Source organism: Scyliorhinus torazame, chromosome 2 (assembly GCF_047496885.1).
Source record: "Scyliorhinus torazame isolate Kashiwa2021f chromosome 2, sScyTor2.1, whole genome shotgun sequence".
Taxonomy (NCBI): domain Eukaryota; kingdom Metazoa; phylum Chordata; class Chondrichthyes; order Carcharhiniformes; family Scyliorhinidae; genus Scyliorhinus; species Scyliorhinus torazame.
The window spans coordinates 123,010,548-123,025,537 of record NC_092708.1 but is presented as its reverse complement, the minus strand read 5'-3'; the positions used below and the strand labels follow the sequence as shown (position 1 = coordinate 123,025,537).

At 49.8% G+C, this 14,990-nt stretch overlaps 1 protein-coding gene across 1 annotated transcript in view; it reads left to right on the top strand.

Moving 5' to 3' along the window:
* The window catches only part of dnah9l (dynein, axonemal, heavy polypeptide 9 like), a 1,249,478-nt gene that overhangs the window by 38,308 nt on the left and 1,196,180 nt on the right, over positions 1–14,990 (top strand). The window contains exons 4-6 of the mRNA XM_072476205.1: positions 1,387–1,620; positions 3,718–3,885; positions 4,103–4,219. Of these exons, the coding sequence (XP_072332306.1) occupies positions 1,387–1,620; positions 3,718–3,885; positions 4,103–4,219 (519 nt within the window). The remainder of the gene's footprint in view (positions 1–1,386; positions 1,621–3,717; positions 3,886–4,102; positions 4,220–14,990) is intronic.

The window sequence follows — 14,990 nt, the reverse complement described above, 5'->3', positions numbered from 1 at the left end:
TGCTGTATCATGAAGTTTTCAACTCCTGCTTTCTGTTCAAGCAACTTCTTTCCCCCCATTTTGAAGTATATTCAGTGTGAATAGAATTGGAACTAACGGCAGTTAAATACGAATATACGCAAGTAACAACAACAAATAATAGCATCACGGCATTTACTGATGACATCAGCAATGGATTTAAATAAGAAGATGCATAATAATAACACCATCAGCATTAACTGATTTGATAGTGCACCCATTGATATGAATTCATCACTTCACTATTTTCTGCTTCTGTATTAATTGCTGCTGTATTAATTGATTAACTGGTTATTCATTGATTCAATAATACAGTGTTTGTTTTAGTTTATCAGTCATTCATGATGTATGTGATTTGTTGACTTCTGCTAGTTTAGTTTTGCTGTTAGATTTTAGAGTGTCAAAAGAAAACAATGTATTCTGCTCTAATTTAAATCCTTCCATTTACTTTCTTTATTTTCTTTAAGCTCCATGTAATTGAAGCTGCAACATCTGTTGCCCACTATTTCACGTTGTATTGTTATTCGGATCATTGGGATCATTGGGAACATTGAGATAAAACCTCTTGACACTGCACAGGTCCTGATTTGTGTACAATGTCACCACAAATAAGAAATACATTTGTTAAACAAATATCGGTAGCAATGTAAGAACAGATAAAGCATAAGGGATCCATATGAATGTGTTTTGAATAGGTTTATTGAAGTTGTGCAATTCGATATTTATAATGAAACAGCATACTTTCTTTTCACTATCAGTGTGCTGAACTGGCTTTGTAAATACCAACAATGCTTATAAAAGAATGGTGTTGAGTTTCATTATTATAAATATACTCCACTGTGTTTCAGCAGTGCTGTAAGAGTTCAATTATGATGTAACCGTGTTGTACTCTACACACTTCTGAATTTTATATTTTTGTCAATATTGGGTGAAAAACCTTTTCATACTTTTTTCTTTAAATGACACTGAACTGTTGTGATCCATCTTGTCTATAACAGGGTAAGATTTCGATGCAGTTTTTGATCTTGTCCTATATCTGACATTTGATGAGATGAAATTAGCCATTATGAATTTATTTTGCAAAACTTCTCTGAATTTAATTAGTATGAATACAGCATTTGACAGCTGAAACATCACAGTAGTCTTTAAAAATCATAATTTGGTTGTCATCTGTTAAAGGATTCTGTTGTGAAGCTTTTGTACTTCAGGAGTTTTGTAATTGCTATTTTTATTTGTATGTGTGTGTTTATATAATATACATTTATACAATGTTTTATATCTCTCTAATATATATATATATATATAAACTTATAATAAAGATTAATGCACATTGTTTTAGTTTTTTGTATTTAATATTTTTGTCAACAGGCTTTAAACTATCTGACCCCTGAAGAGATTTTTAAAGTTGAGTTAGAAGAAGCATTAGAGAAGGTGCAGCTTACCATTCATGTGTTGAAAGGCTTTAAGGATTGTTTTCACCAACACCGATTAAAGATTTCCCAGTATTTCAGCCACACTACAGAAGTGAAACATTGGGACTTCCCTACACAGATGGTCTTTGCTCGTTTTGATAGGTTTCTTGATCGATTGTTAAAAATTGAGGTATGTGAAGCTAGCTCATAATATATCACCTAAATATGAATATTGATTTGAAAATATTTTTATTGGAATTTTTGCACTTAATATCAGAACTTTGCAGAACCATACAGAAACAATGATAATAACCAAAACAACAACACCCAAGACAAGTATCACAAGCTGACACTGCGTCTGTGACAGTAGTCCCAGTGATCTAATTTCCCTACATTGCGCAGGATTCTTTGGCCGCGCCCGCCCGACGACCAGAGAATCCCACCCCCCCTCCCGAGGTCAGTGGACTTTGCCATTGTCTGCGTCTCGCCCATGGCGATCTTGCGGCGGGCGAGACAGAAGAATCCAGCCTATTATTTACATTAGTGTGTATCATAACAGTTTTTTTCTGGGTTCTTATTAGGAATTTAAAAAAATATTATTTTTCCCAATTAAGAGGCAATTTAGCGTGGCCAATCCATCTACTATGCACATCTTTGGGTTGAGGGGGTGAGACCCAAACAGACACTGGGAGAATGTGCAACCTGCACACGGACAGAGACCCGGGGCCGGAATCGATCCCGGGTCCTCGGCGCCATGAGGCAGCAGTGCTAACCACTGAGCCAACGTGCCTACTTTGCCAATTTTCTGAGTTACCACTAATCCTTGCATCCTTTTATATCAAATTTCAATTTGATATATTCCTTAACTTCCTTGGGTAGTCAAGGATGGTACATCCTTCTCAGCCTTACTTGCAGCCAGGGCTAGCACCCATTTAGTGAACAGGGTCCTGGTTGCAAGAGCTGTCAACCAATTGGAGTGCAGACAGCAGTGCCACTGGGTGTGGTGGCTACTGTTGGGAATGCAGACCCTGGAATTAAGGTTAATTGAGTTTGCCTGGGCCAGTTGGACAGGCTCGGTGAGAGGACAGTTGGTTGTAAGGGCGGATGGGTATCCTACAGTCATGGTGGCACTTGGCACCGGTAAGATGTCCGATCAGATGGCCATCACCCTCAGTGAGCCCACGTGGATGTGTGTCCACGTGGCAAGGTGCCCACATGCCACTAATAAAACAGCATTGGAAGTGGAAAGAGGTCCTTAATTGGCAATGTAAGGGTCTCGGTTTGCCCAGGAACAGGCAGGTCATCTGCTACCTTCTCAGCTGCTGCTAAAATGCCAGCAGTGAAGGGAAGGAAATCTCAGGATGCCCATGTCTCCCAGCCACTCTCTGGTGATCCATAAGTCCTGAACATTATTGCTAAAACTTGTTATTAATAAATAGAGATAAGGAATCTTATTGCATCCCTTTAAAAGGCATAGATTACAAAAGCTTATGGTTTGGCCTCTGCATCCGCCATATTTTAGGAAGGATGTCAAGAGTTCAGAGAAGAAATTTACTGGAATGACTTTGGGATTGAGAGATGTGAGAAGAAACTGACAAAGCTAGGAAGAAATAGTGTTCAAAATAATTGGCTTTGATAGAATGAGTAGGAAGAAACGATCTCCAGTGGCAGAAAGGACCGAGAGTTAAAGAGATTGGCAAAAGAATTAGAGATGTGATGAGGAATCAATATGTTACAGTGTGTTGTGATCTGGAATGCATTTCCTCGAAGCAAATAGAAGCAGATTCAATAATAACTTTCAAAATGGAATTGGATAAATCTTTAAAGGGAGAACATAAAGGAGGCAGCACAGTAGCACAGTGGTTAACACAGTTGCTTCACAGCTCCAGGGTCCCAGGTTCGATTCCCGGCTTGGCTCACTGTGTGGAGTCTGCACATTCTCCCTGTGTCTGCGTGGGTTTCTTTCGGGTGCTCTGGTTTCCTCCTACAAGTCCCAAAAGACGTGCTCTTGAGTAATTTGGACATTCTGAATTCTCCCTCTGTGTATCAGAACTAGGCACATTTCACAGTAACTTCATTGCAGTGTTAATGTAAGTCTACTTGTGACAATAAAGATTATTGTTATTACATTTCCAGAGCTCCGGGACAAAGCAAGGGAGTGACTAACTGGATAGCTCTATCAAAGTGCAGACACAGCTGAATAGCCTCCTCCTATGCTGTATAGTTCTATGATTCTGTGAAACAAAATACCTAACATATGTTGACATGGTATTTGCTTCACTTTCAGGAATTGTTTGATACAGCTATTGAGTTTCTTAAATTGGAGAAAATTGAAATAGGAGGTTCCAAAGGAAAAGTGTTCAGTGAAAAAGTCTATGGTATCTATGAAGAATTTCAGGAATGCTGGCGAGTATTTGGGGAAAGCAAATATGATCCACTGGATTACAACAATAAGGTATTTTGAAATAATAAAACTTCATATCTACCTTGATTTACACTTCATAAATTAAAAGTTTTTTTTGTGAACATTACAATAAAATGAATGTTAATTTCATTTTAAGGTGTTCATAGAATTTAATTTCTTTACCTTTCGAAAATGCATATATCAATGTATGAATATATAATTATTCAAATGCTACCTTATTAACAAATGTTCATTGCAATCTGTGTAGGAATTTTTGTCTGATCACAGCAGATACATGGAACAGATACATGATTTTGACAAGCGCCTTGGCTCAGTGCTGAACCTTGCATTTCAGAATTCAGGAACTCTGGAATCTGCTTTTAAGGTACTGATTGTGCTTTGGTGTGTCTAAGTTTAAAAACCAGCACCATTTAATATTTTTGAGTTAATTGTGTCATGATTTATTAGATGAGGTTTAAAAGTACTAAATGTATGTATACTTTGGATTTTAGTGGTTTTGAGAGCTAGTTTATTTCAAATCAGGAAACACTTTTTAATATATATATGTATATTGTATTTACACTAATGGTAGTAGAAATCTGGAACTCCCTTCTCTAAAACGCTATGGATGCTGAGTCAAGATGGATACTTTTTGTTTGGCAAGGCTATCATTGAATTTAGAGAAAAGGTGGACTAACCGAACTGAGGTCAAATCAACCATGAGCTAAATGAATGGCAGAACAGCCTCCAGGGGCTGAATAGCTTGTTCCAGTTCCCTCCAAGAATTTTCCCCACCAACTGTCTTTTTCAACTTGCGTCTGAAGATAGACCAGTATTCTTGTAATCACTGTATTGTTCACTTTAAAAAAAATTTTTTTAAATTAAGGTTTTCATAAAATATCAATAACAAAATGAAAAAGGAACCCAACAGGGTTAAGTACAAAACACAGACCAGAAAAGCAACCCTCCATACCCCCTCCCCCCGTACATAAATAATAAATTAACATTAACAACCCGACTTAACACAACAGGTATATATACACCCCCTCAGACCACCCCAGAGTAAATAACAAAAACAAAAATAAAGTAAATATCCCCCCTCCCCCCGCCCGAGTTGCTGCTGACATTGACCAATGTCTACCGTTCTGCCAGGAAGTCTAAAAATGGTTGCCACTGCCTAAAGAACCCTTGTACCGACCCTCTCAAGGCGTATTTCACCCTGTCCAACTTAATAAACCCCGCCATATCGTTGATCCAGGATTCCACGCTTGGGGGCTTCGCATCCTTCCACTGAAGAAGAATCCTTCGCCGGGCTACCAGGGACGCAAAGGCCAGAATACCGGCCTCTTTCGCCTCCTGCACTCCCGGCTCCTCTGCGACCCCAAATATTGCGAGGCCCCAGCCTGGTTGGACCCTGGATCCTACCACCCGCGACACCGTCCTCGCTACGCCCTTCCAAAATTCCTCCAGCGCTGGGCACACCCAGAACATATGGATGTGATTTGCTGGGCTCCCTGAGCACCTAACACACCTGTCCTCACCCCCAAAAAAACGGCTCATCCTTGTCCAGGTCATGTGTGCCCTGTGCAGCACCTTAAACTGTATGAGGCTGAGCCTTGCGCACGATGAGGAAGAGTTCACCCTCCCTAGGGCATCTGCCAATGTCCCTTCCTCAATCTCCTCTCCCAACTCCTCCTCCCACTTACCTTTCACCTCCACCACCGAGGCCTCCTCCTCCTCCTGCATCACCTGGTAAGTTTCCGAGATCTTCCCCACTCCCACCCACCCCCCCGAGAGCACCCTGTCCTGTACTGTGTGTGGCAGCAGCCGTGGGAATTCCACCACCTGCCGCCTGGCAAACGCCCTTACCTGTAAGTACCTGAAGGTGTTCCCCGGGGGAGCCTGTACTTCTCCTCCAGCTCACCCAGGCTCGCAAACTTCCCGTCCACAAACAGCTCCCCCAACATTCGTATCCCTGCCCTGTGCCACCCCGAAAACCCTTCATCTGTTCTCCCTGGGATGAACCGGTGGTTCCGCCGTATTGGGGTCCAAACCGAGGCCCCAACTTCCCCCCCTGTGCCGCCTCCACTGCCTCCAGATTTTGAGGGCAGCCACCACCACCGGGCTCGTGGTATACCTCCTTGGAGGGAACGGCAGCGGCGCCGTTGCCAGCGCCCCCAGACTCGTACCCACACAAGACGCCGTCTCCAGCCTCTTCAATGCAGCCCCCACCCCCTCCATCACCCACTTGCGCACCAACGTCGCATTGGCGGCCCAGTAGTACCCAAAAGGTTGGGCAGCGCCAGCCCCCCACTATCTCTACTCCGCTCCAGGAACACCCTTCTCACCCTTGGAGTCCCTCGCGCCCACACAAACTCCATTATACTCCTGTTGACCCGCCTATAAAAGGCCTTTGGGATAAACACGGGGAGGCACTGTAACAGGAACAAAAACCTTGGGAGCACAGTCATTTTGACTGACTGCACCCTACCCGCCAAGGACAGCGGCAACGCGTCCCACCTCTTGAACTCCTCCTCCATTTGCTCCACCAGCCTTGTGAAATTAAGCCTATGCAGGGCCCCCAGCTCCTGGCCACCTGGACACCCAAATACCTGAAGCTTCTCTCCGCCCTTTTTAGTGGGAGCTCGCCAATCCCCCTCTCCTGGTCCCCTGGGTGAACCACGAACAGCTCGCTCTTCCCCATGTTGAGCTTGTACCCCGAAAAGTCCCCGAATTCCCTAAGGATCCTCATTACCTCCGGCATTCCCCCCACCGGGTCCGCCACATAAAACAGCAAATTGTCCGCATAGAGCGACACTCTATGCTCCTCCCCACCCCGCACCAACCCCCTCCAGTTCCTCGACTCTCTCAGTGTCATAGCCAGGGTTTCAATCACCAGTGCGAAGACCAGGGGGGACAGGGGACACCCCTGCCTCGTCCCTCGGTGCAACCGAAAGTACTCGGACCTCCTCCTGTTCATGGCCACACTTGCCATTGGGACCGCATACAACAGCCTAACCCACCAGACAAACCCCTCCCCAAACCCAAACCTCTTCAGCACCTCCCACAGGTACCCTCACTCTACCCTATCGAAGGCTTTCTCAGCGTCCATCGCCACCACAATCTCCGCCTCCCCCTCCCTCGCCGGCATCATGATAACGTTCAAAAGCCTCCGCACATTCGCGTTCAATTGACTCCCCTTCACGAACCCCGTCTGGTCTTCGTGGATGATCTGCGGCACACAATCCTTAACCCTCGTGGCTAAGACCTTCGCCAGCACCTTGGCATCTACGTTTAGCAACGAAATCGGCCTGAAAGACCCACACTGCAGGGGATCCTTGTCCCGCTTCAGGATCAAGGAGATCAGTGCCCGGGACATCGTCGGGGGCAAAGCCACCCCCTCCCTTGCCTCATTGAAGGTCCTAACTAGCAACGGGCCCAACAGGTCCAGATATTTTTTATAGAATTCGACCGGGAAACCGTCTGGCCCTGGTGCCTTCCCCGCCTGCATGCTTCCTATCCCTTTGGTCAGCTCCTCCAGCCCAATCGGGGCCCCCAATCCCGCCACCAGTCCCTCCTCCACCGTCGGAAACCTCAATTGGTCCAGAAAGCGGCCCATCCCTCCCTCCTCCAGTGGAGGCTGGGACTGGTACAATTCCTCATAAAAGTCCCTGAAGACCCCATTGATGCCAAACCCACTCCGCACCACACTCCCTCTCCTGTCCTTCACTCCCCCGATCTCCCTAGCTGCATCCCGCTTCCGAAGCTGATGCGCCAGCATCCGGCTTGCCTTTTCCCCATACTCGTAAATCGCCCCCTGGGCCTTCCTCCACTGCACCTCCGCCTTCCTGGTGATCACCAGGTCAAATTCGGCCTGGAGGCTGCGCTTCTTCCTCAACAATCCTTCCTCGGGTACCTCCGCATACCTCCTGTCTACCCTCACCATCTCCCCCACCAGCCTCTCCCTCTCCCCCCGCTCCCTCCTCGTGGGCCCTAATGGAGATCAGCTCTCCCCTGACCACCGCCTTCAGCGCCTCCCATTCCATTCCCACTTGGACCTTCCCGTTATCGTTGGCCTCCAGGTACCTCTCTATACTTCCCCGGACCCGCTCACTCACCTCGTCGTCCGCCAACAGCCCCGTCTCCAAGCTCCACAACGGGCGCTGGTCCCTCTTCTCCCCCAGCTCTAAGTCCACCCAATGCAGGCCGTGATCCGAAGTGGCTATCGCCGAGTACTCTGTATCCTCTACTCTTGCTATCAGCGCCCTGCTCAAAATAAAAAAGTCGATCCGGGAATAAGCCTTATGGACATGTGAGAAGAATGAAAATTCCCTAGCTCCCAGCCTTGCAAATCTCCAAGGGTCCACCCCTCCCATCTGGTCCATAAACCCCCTCAGCACTCTTGCCGCCGCTGGCTTCCTACCCATCCTCGACCTGAAGCGATCCAGTGCCGGATCCAGCACCGTGTTAAAGTCTCCCCCCATTATGAGGCCCCCCACTTCCAAGTCTGGGATCCGACCCAACATGCGCCGCATAAAACCTGCATCGTCCCAATTCGGGGCATACACATTGACCAGTACCACCCTCTCTCCCTGCAGCTTACCACTTACCATTACGTACCTACCGCCATTAACTGCCACAATGCTCGACGCCTCGAATGACACTTTCTTTCCCACCAAGATCGCCACCCCTCGATTTTTGGCATCCAGCCCCGAATGAAACACCTGACCTACCCACCCATACCTCAATCTTACCTGGTCTGTCACCTTCAGGTGTGTCTCCTGGAGCATAACCACATCCGCCTTCAGCCTCTTCAGGTGCGCGAACACGCGGGCCCGCTTGACCGGCCCGTTCAGTCCCTTTACATTCCAGGTTATCAGCCTGATCAGGGGGCTATCCGCCCCCCTCCCCCGCCGACTAGCCATAACCCCTCCTCGGCCAGCCACGCGCCTGCACCCCACGCCCGGCCCGTTCTCCACGGCGGCAGACCCCCGTCTCGACCCCCCCCTCGCCTCCCGCCCGGCTAGGACCCATCCTAGCTGTTTTACTCCCCCCATTGCACTTCCACAAGTCAGCTGACTCCTGCTGACCCCAGCCACTCTCGTCTCTCCTTCGACTCCTCCCATTGTGTGACACACCCTCCTCTTCCGTTCCCCATCCGCAGGCTTTCCCCCTCATCCTTCCATCCTAAGCGCGGGAAACAACTCACGCTTCCCCGTCCCGGCCCCGGCCCCTCCAGTCTTCAGCGCGGGAAAAAGCCCGCGCTTTCCACTTACCCAGCCCCGCCACCTCTGACGCAGCTCCTTTTACAGGCCCAGTCCCCTCACCCCCGACTCGGACCTGCCCCTCCCCCGCGGGGCCCCATCTCACCGCCGGCCATCCACCCCTGTTCCATTTGCTTACCCCCCTCCAAGAGCCCCCCCGACCAACCCAACCAAAACAGTGCCCAACCCGCCCTAACCACCCTCACCGGACCAGAAAGAGAAAACAAAAAAAAAAAACAAGAGCAAAGGACCCCCCGTCAAAAAGTAACATATCAACTGCAATCTCCAAACGCCCATCCCGATCCTCAATCTGTGTCCAACTTCTCGGCCTGAACAAAGGCCCACGCCTCCTCTGGAGACTCAAAATAATGGTGCCGGTCCTTGTAGGTGACCCACAGTCGCACCGGCTGCAACATGCCAAACTTCACCCCCTTCCTGTGCAGCACCGCCTTAGCTCGATTGTACCCGGCCCTCCTCTTCGCCACCTCCGCACTCCAGTTGTGGTCTATTCGAACCTCCGCATTCTCCCACCTGCTGCTCCTCTCCTTGGCCCACCTGAGCACACAGTCCCGATCAGCGAACCGATGAAACCGCACCAGCACCGCCCGCGGAGGCTCGTTAGCCTTGGGCCTCCTCGCCAGCACTCTATGGGCCCCTTCCAGCTCCAGGGGCCCCTGGAAGGACCCCGCTCCCATCAGCGACTTCAACATGGTGACCACATAGGCCCCCACCTCCGGCCCCTCCAGCCCCTCCGGGAGGCCCAGAATCCGCAGATTCTTCCGCCTCGACCGATTCTCCATCTGCTTGAACCGCTCCTGCCATTTCTTGTGGAGCGCCTCATGCGCCTCCACCTTTACCGCCAGGCCTAAGATCTCGTCCTCGTTGTCGGAGATCTTTTGTCAGTCCTTGCGGATCGCCACCCCCTGGGCCGTCTGTGTCTCCAGCAGCTTATCAATAGAAGCCTTCATCGGCTCAAGCAGGTCCGCTTTAATCTCTCTGAAGCAGCGCTGGATAACCTCCTGTTGCTCCTGCGCCCACTGCATCCACGCTGCCTGGTCTTCGCCCGCCACCATTTTGTTCTTCTTCCCTTGCACTTTCTTCGGGTCCACCACCACCTTTTTCGTCACCCCGCTCCTGGTAAAAGCCATATACTGTCGGGGAGCTATTGTAATCTCCTTCCCACACCGGGAAACGTTGAAAAAATCCCGTTGGGGACCCTGAAAAGAGCCCGAAAGTCTGTTTTTTGCAGGATCCGCCAAATGTGCGACTTAGCTCCGCATAGCCGCAACCGGAAGTCTCACTGTATTGTTCACTGAAGGTACAGTGTTACCTTAAAGTGACAGTAGCTTAAAGCACAAAAAAATGATCCACCATGCCTCAGGCTGGTTTTTGCTGGAGCAATCCAAAGCTAACCCCATTGCCTCTTGTTCTCCCCACAAGCCCTGTGCCAACTTAAAATATTTAGCCTATTTTCCCTTTTTTAAAAAAATATGTTTTATTGAAATTTTTTCCCCAAACCACAATTTTTCCCCTCTTACAAAGCAAACGCAACAATAACAATACAGAAATTTTTAACAATACACAAGTAACAAAACCCCTTTATCTTTGACCTAAACTAAACTAACCCCCCCCCCCCCCTCCCCCCTCCCTCCCCCTTCCCCCTGGGTTGCTGCTGCTGGTCATCTGTCTTCCCTCTAGCGTTCCCCTAGGTAGTCGAGAAATGGCTGCCACCGCCTGGTGAACCCTTGAGCCGATCCTCTCACGGCAAACTTTATCTGCTCCAGTTTAATGAACCCCGCCATATCATTTACCCAGGCCTCCAGTCCGGGGGGTTTCGCCTCCTTCCACATGATTAGGATCCTGCGCCGGGCTACTAGGGACGCAAAGGCCACAACGTCGGCCTCTTTCGCCTCCTGCACTCCCGGCTCTTCCGCAACTCCAAATAGAGCTAACCCCCAGCCTGGTTTGACCCGGGCCTTCACCACCCGCGAAATCACTCCCGTCACTCCCTTCCAATACCCTTCCAGTGCCGGGCACGCCCAAAACATATGTGCGTGGTTTGCCGGGCTCCCGCCACACCTCCCACATTTGTCCTCCACTCCAAAGAACCTGCTCAATCTTGCTCCCGTTATGTGTGCTCTATGTAGCACCTTAAATTGAATCAGGCTAAGCCTGGCGCATGAGGAAGAGGAATTTACCTTGCTTAGGGCATCAGCCCACATACCCTCCTCTATCTCCTCCCCTAATTCTTCTTCCCACTTTCTTTTTAGTTCGCCCACCGACTCCTCCCCCTCTTCCCTCATCTCTCGGTAAATCTCTGACACCTTGCCCTCTCCGACCCACACCCCTGAAAGCACCCTGTCCTGTATCCCCTGTGCCGGGAGCAACGGAAATTCCCTCACCTGTTGTCTAGTAAACGCCCTCACCTGCATATATCTCAAGAAATTTCCCCGGGGCAACTTATACTTTTCCTCCAATGCTCCCAAGCTCGCAAAAGTCCCATCTATAAATAAATCTCCCACCCTCCTAATTCCCAACTGGTACCAGCTCTGAAATCCTCCATCCATTCTTCCTGGGGCGAACCTATGGTTGTTCCTGATTGGGGACCCCACCAGGGCTCCCCGCACCCCTCTCTGTCGCCTCCACTGTCCCCAGATATTCAATGTTGCCGCCACCACCGGGTTCGTGGTAAACTTTTTAGGTGAGATCGGTAGCGGCGCCGTCACCAGCGCCTCTAAACTCGTCCCTTTACAGGACTTTCTCTCCAGTCTTTTCCACGCCGCTCCCTCACCCTCCATCATCCATTTACGTATCATTGCCACATTGGCGGCCCAATAGTAATCGCCCAAGTTCGGTAGTGCCAATCCTCCTCTGTCCCTACTACGCTGAAGGAACCCCCTCCTTATTCTCGGAACTTTCCCTGCCCACACGAAGCTCGTGATGCTCCTGTCTATTTTATCAAAAAAGGTCTTAGTGATTAGTATAGGGAGACATTGAAATACAAATAAGAACCTCGGGCGGACCATCATCTTAATTGCTTGCACCCTGCCCGCCAGCGATAGAGGCTGCATGTCCCACCTCTTGAAGTCCTCCTCCATTTGTTCTACCAACCGTGTCAGATTAAGTTTGTGCAAGGTTCCCCAGCTCCTAGCGATCTGAATCCCCAGGTATCGGAAGTTTCTTTCCACTTTCCTTAGAGGCAAGCCTTCTATCTCTCTACTCTGGTCCCCTGGATGTATCACAAATAATTCACTCTTCCCCATGTTTAGCCTATACCCCGAGAAATCCCCGAACCCCCTCAAAATTCGCATACCCTCTAACATCCCCCGCGCTGGGTCCGACACGTATAACAATAGGTCATCCGCGTGTAACGAGACTCGGTGTTCTTCTCCCCCTCTAATCACCCCTCTCCATTTCCTGGAGCCTCTCAACGCCATGGCCAGTGGTTCAATTGCCAACGCGAACAACAATGGAGACAGCGGGCATCCCTGTCTTGTTCCCCTATATAATCGGAAATACTCCGATCTATGTCGACCTGTAACTACGCTTGCCGTTGGAGCCCCATAAAGAAGTCTAACCCAGCTAATAAACCCGTTCCCAAACCCAAACGTCCTTAACACTTCCCATAAATACTCCCACTCCACCCTATCAAATGCCTTCATTGCGTCCATTGCCGCCACTATCTCTGCCTCCCCCTCCACTGGGGGCATCATTATCACCCCTAATAGTCGTCGCACGTTAACATTCAGTTGTCTCCCTTTTACGAACCCTGTCTGGTCTTCGTGCACCACCCCCGGGACACAGTCCTCTATCCTCGATGCCAGTACCTTTGCCAACAATTTGGCGTCCACGTTCAATAATGAAATGGGCCTATAGGACCCGCACTGCAACGGATCTTTATCCCTCTTCAAAATTAGCGATATCGTCGCCTCCGACATCGTCGGGGGTAGAGTCCCCCCTTTCCTGGCCTCATTGAACGTCCTCACCATCAACGGGGCCAACAAGTCCACATATTTTCTGTAATACTCCACCGAGAACCCGTCTGGCCCCGGGGCCTTCCCTGCTTGCATGCTTCCCAGTCCCTTAATGACCTCGTCCACCTCAATCGGTGCCCCCAGGCCTACCACCCCCCGCTCCTCCACTTTCGGGAACCTCAATTGGTCCAGGAACTGCCGCATCCCCTCCTCTCCCTCTGGGGGTTGAGACCTATACAGTTCCTCATAGACGGTCTTGAACACCTCATTTATCTTTCCTGCCCTTCGCACCGTGTCTCCCCTTTCGTCTCTAATTCCTCCTATCTCCCTCGCTGCTGCCCTCTTTCGCAATTGATGAGCCAACAGGCGACTAGCCTTTTCCCCATATTCATACCTCCTCCCCTGTGCCTTCCTCCACAGTACCTCCGCCTTTCTGGTGGTCAGAAGGTCAAATTCCGTCTGGAGTCGTCTCCTCTCCCTGTACAATTCCTCCTCCGGGGTCTCTGCAAATTCCCTATCCACCCTTAAAATCTCCCCCAGTAATCTTTCCCTTTCCTTGGCCTCTGTTTTCCTTTTGGGGGCCCCAATGGAGATCAGCTCTCCTCTGACCACCGCTTTTAGTGCTTCCCATACCACTCCCACAGGGACCTCGCCGTCGTCATTGACCTCCAGGTATCTCTCAATACACCCCCGCACTCTTGCACACACTCCCTCATCCGCCATCAGTCCCACATCTTTTTTTTTATTAAATATTCTATTGAAAATATTTGGTCAACCAACACAGTCCCCCCCCCCCCCCCCCCCCCCCCCCCCCCCCCCCCGGATCCTGAGCTGCTGCTGCTGCCTTCTTTTTCCCATTCCGTCTATCTTTCTGCGAGGTATTCGACGAACGGTTGCCACCGCCTGGTGAACCCTTGCGCCGACCCCCTTAGGACGAACTTAATCCGCTCTAGCTTTATAAACCCCGCCATGTCATTTATCCAGGTCTCCACCCCCGGGGGCTTGGCTTCTTTCCACATTAGCAATATCCTGCGCCGGGCTACTAGGGACGCAAAGGCCAAAACATCGGCCTCTCTCGCCTCCTGCACTCCCGGCTCTTGTGCAACCCCAAATATAGCCAACCCCCAGCTTGGTTCGACCTGGACTCCTACTACTTTTGAAAGCACCTTTGTCACCCCCATCCAAAACCTCTGTAGTGCTGGGCATGACCAAAACATATGGGTATGATTCGCTGGGCTTCTCGAGCACCTCGCACACCTATCCTCCACCCCAAAAAATTTACTGAGCCGTGCTCCAGTCATATGTGCCTTGTGTAATACCTTAAACTGAATCAGGCTTAGCCTGGCACACGAGGACGACGAGTTTACCCTGCTTAGGGCATCTGCCCACAGCCCCTCCTCGATCTCCTCCCCCAGCTCTTCTTCCCATTTCCCTTTTAGTTCATCTACCATAGTCTCCCCTTCGTCCCTCATTTCCCTATATATATCTGACACCTTACCATCCCCCACCCATGTCTTTGAGATCACTCTTTCCTGCACCTCTTGTGTCGGGAGCTGCGGGAATTCCCTCACCTGTTGCCTCGCAAAAGCCCTCAGTTGCATATACCTGAATGCATTCCCTTGGGGCAACCCATATTTCTCGGTCCGCGCTCCCAGACTCGCGAACTTCCCATCCACAAACAGATCTTTCAGTTGCGTTATTCCTGCTCTTTGCCACATTCCATATCCCCCATCCATTCCCCCCGGGGCAAACCTATGGTTGTTTCTTATCGGGGACCCCCCCAAGGCTCCAGTCTTTCCCCTATGCCGTCTCCACTGTCCCCAAATCTTCAGTGTAGCCACCACCACCGGGCTTGTGGTGTAGTTCCTCGGTGAGAACGGCAATGGGGCTGTCACCATAGCCTGTAGGCTAGTCCCCC